This window comes from Sitodiplosis mosellana, unplaced genomic scaffold (assembly GCF_009176505.1).
Source record: "Sitodiplosis mosellana isolate CC-2019 unplaced genomic scaffold, AAFC_SMos_1.0 Smas_scaffold_2, whole genome shotgun sequence".
In the NCBI taxonomy this organism is placed as follows: Eukaryota; Metazoa; Arthropoda; class Insecta; order Diptera; family Cecidomyiidae; genus Sitodiplosis; species Sitodiplosis mosellana.
The window spans coordinates 424,277-427,931 of record NW_022595245.1 but is presented as its reverse complement, the minus strand read 5'-3'; the positions used below and the strand labels follow the sequence as shown (position 1 = coordinate 427,931).

The 3,655-nt window shown below is 35.2% G+C and overlaps 1 protein-coding gene across 1 annotated transcript; it reads left to right on the top strand.

The window, feature by feature from the left end:
- Window positions 1–1,189: 1,189 nt before the first annotated feature.
- On the top strand, window positions 1,190–3,384 carry LOC129564842 (zinc carboxypeptidase-like). The gene is made up of 9 exons (XM_055439014.1): window positions 1,190–1,545; window positions 1,625–1,817; window positions 1,916–2,104; window positions 2,178–2,265; window positions 2,336–2,496; window positions 2,576–2,614; window positions 2,708–2,792; window positions 2,939–3,022; window positions 3,109–3,384. The coding sequence occupies exons 1-9, from the start codon at window positions 1,256–1,258 to the stop codon at window positions 3,216–3,218; spliced, it is 1,239 nt and encodes a 412-aa protein (XP_055294989.1). The 5' UTR covers window positions 1,190–1,255; the 3' UTR covers window positions 3,219–3,384.
- The last annotated feature ends 271 nt before the right edge of the window (window positions 3,385–3,655 follow it).

Below are 3,655 nucleotides of genomic sequence, written 5' to 3'. Positions count from 1 at the left end.
CCCGGGTCTGCCTCTGAAGACCCTGTATGGATAGTGCAAAAATCGAAATTTCGCAAATTTTCGAATTGTTTGTCCATTGATACAAATTTTCAACGCGATCAAAGTCGAATGAAATTTTTACACAAGTTAGGGTTTGAGGAGCCCTTTCCAGTCCACTTTAGGTACCTCCCCAGATATCGCATGACCCGATTTTTGGGCTGGAGGCAATAAACTCCAGCAATGCTCGTACATACAGTTTTAGTATCTCCTATAACTTTTTTTCTTACACCTTTGAATTTGAAGCACATTTATGAAATTATCCCCCAATTTTTTTCGATTTTTCAAAAATTACCTCCCAAATTTATTTCACTTTTGCCAAAATCACCCCCTCCTTAAATGCCCAATGTCAGAACCTATGTACGTTAAATAAGCAGAAAAACATGTATCACTGTGTCCAGTACTAAATTCAACATGTCATCGTTTAGAGCTCTTAAAACACTACACAAATAATAATTTGGCCATTTGTAAGACATGATGAAGTTTTGGTCTCGTCGTTTTTGACAATCGAAACAAGCTTCACAATTCAAAAATCGGTCATCTTTGGCATATTGGCATTTCCCAAAGCCTTGAAGTTATTTATTTTATTAATACATCATTCGAAAGCGACATCTAAGATGGGCTTACGCTTTAGTAGATTCAGTTTTTATCTTCATGAAAAAGCATCAACCATATGACAACGCTGGACTGATTGTAGTTGAATAAAGAATTTCGGCTCGCTACGCTCGCCTAATTTTAACTTTTTAACCACCTTAAATAATGTTTGAATTTACTAGTTTCACTGTTAAAGGGCCAATATCGTGATTAACCGACATTTGTTTAAAAAATCACTGGATCTTAGTATTTTTGACACTTCAAATAAACTACGTTCGCACAATATTTAAAAAACACCCCTTGTATTTTTTCGAAATTCTGGTTCGTTCTAAAAAATCCTTAAAATAATCCATGGTTCATCGAGAGTCATTCGTAATCGCTGGCCGCTTTTCTTTGTGTATTTCTAATCATTTAAAGTATCCATCAATCAAATGTAATATCCAAATGGCAATGTTCGCCAAACAATTCAAGTTCCCACTATCGTGAAACAACGTTAAATGCAAAGCCATATATAAGGTAAGAGTTGGTACGTATTAGAATTAGACGAGTTCAACACGGTGAAACGCTTTGCATTGCTTAATTGTCAGTGGATTTCTGGTGAAAATCAACAGTTTTCGTTAAAACAATGAAACTGCCAACGTTAGCGATATTTGTTGTCAGTTTTCTACTGGTTTCGGGTGAGAAGGCACGGTTTGATAATTACCGAGTTTATTCGCTCAAAATCCAAAACGAAAAGCAGCTCGAGGCTCTGCAAGACTTAGAAAACTTTCAAAGCAGCATGTTCTATTTGGAAGCGCCAATTTCGATCTACAAATCAGCTGAAATCATCGTTCCACCACACAAATTTGCTGATATAGCCGACTTTTTCGACGAATTTAAAATCGAAAATGTGATTCGAGTTGACAATTTGCAAAAGTATGTTGATTTCAATACTAATAGCACAATATTCAGTTGAAAAATGATAAAAATACTAAATCATTCAATTGTGATTCAGATTGATTGACGAAGAGCAGCCCAAGATTTCACCTCGTGGAACATTTGGATGGGACAAATACTACGATTTACCTGATATTTACAATTGGCTTGACGAACTTTTGCAACAGTATCCAGATATCCTAACAAACTACGATGTCGGAACATCTTACAAAAATCGAACTATTCGTGCCGTGAAATTGTCAAAGAAAAAGGTTGGGTCATTTTCAATGGATTGTCTTTTATTTGTGAAAAAACTTTTTCGTGAAGAATAATCTGGTTTTTGTGATTTTGATGTGAAATTTTCTCTTAGAATAATTCAACCGTATTCATTGAATCAACTATACATGCACGTGAATGGATCAGTGTAGCCACCGCAACATATATTCTGAACGCGTTATTGACCTCGAATGATCCAGAAGTGCAATCACTGGCTCAAAATTACGACTGGATCATTGTTCCTGTATTGAATGTCGACGGATTTGCTTACACACATTCGAATGTGGGTTGAATGCAATAATAAAAATTGAAAAAAAAACCAAAAATATCCATTTTCTCGATTTTTCCCTACATAGAATCGATTGTGGAGAAAAACTCGTCAACCATATGGCTCAGGATGTGTTGGAGCTGATCCGAACCGAAACTTTGATTTCCATCACAATGGCAATATACAAATCAAACTGATTGCAATAGATATTTTTCATGAAAACTTGTAATATCATTTTCACTTTAGACGTTGGATCATCATCAAACCCATGCTCGGAGATTTTTGCGGGACCAAAACCATTCTCGGAACCAGAAGCACTAGCTTTATCCAAGTTCGTAGAGTCGATTGGCTCAATTAATCTGTACATTGCATTCCATTCGTACAGTCAATTGCTTATGTTCCCATATGTAAGTGGCTCAAAGCAGCGGTGTGTGCTGTTATTTATCATCTGAAATAACTAATTTGTGTGATATAATTTGTTTACAGGGGCATACAACTGACCCAGCACCGAATCACGATGATATGGTAAGCAGTCAATATGATATTGAATATCATGAAAAAATTAAATTGAATGAGGATTGAATGAAAGTCAATGATAAATTCAATTCTTTTTCACAGTTGCAAATTGGTGAAAAAACCATCGAAGCAATTGCAAAACGATATGGAACCGATTATAAAACCGGCGATAGTGCAACCACAATTTGTGAGTACAACCGATAATTTCATATTCATTTTCCTTTTTACTTGACAAAAAACTAAAATAAACGAAAACTGAATGTTTGGAAATATCCTCACCAAATTATTCAATTTAAATACAAACATTTATTTAAGAAATGTGTTCTGAAACAGATTTGACGTCAGGTAGTAGTGTCGATTGGGCTTATAGAGTAGCGAAAGTACCGATTACATACACTTTTGAATTCCGGGACAAAGGTGGTTTTTGAAAAGAAATTCAGTGATTATTATGGAATCAACCAGAAATTGTTTTATTTTCGATTTTTTTTTCGGAATTCTTTCAGGTCAAAATGGCTTCATTTTGCCTGCAGACCAAATCATTCCCAATTCCGAGGAAATACTTGACGGTCTCGTAGCAATGGTGAAAGAAGCAAAGGAACTCAATTATTTGTAACGAAAATGAAATACGCGTGATGATCGTAACAAAACATCGAGATTATGTAAAATATCATTTATCCCCAAATGTGAAAATGTTCAAGTGGTTGGCGGTTTGGATAAAAGTAGAACAAAAACAATGTCTTTTTTCGACATAGAAGATTGCACGGTAAAAAAATGTCAAGCCACGCGTCTGGATCTTTCAACATATTTAAGATATGGTCGAGTGCCAATTTGTCTATCTAATCGAGTTAATTCAAGTAGGTCATTATATTGAGCCATACCTTTTGTTTTTTTCGTCGGATCATTCAGAAAATACCCACATTTTTTTACGAATTTTAGAGTATTTTCATTTCGTTTCGAACCAAACATGTTAACCAATTCATTACTCATTCTCGGCATGTGCCTAATTTCGATTTCGCACTGAAGTGTTCGCTATAAGAATTTCAATTACGC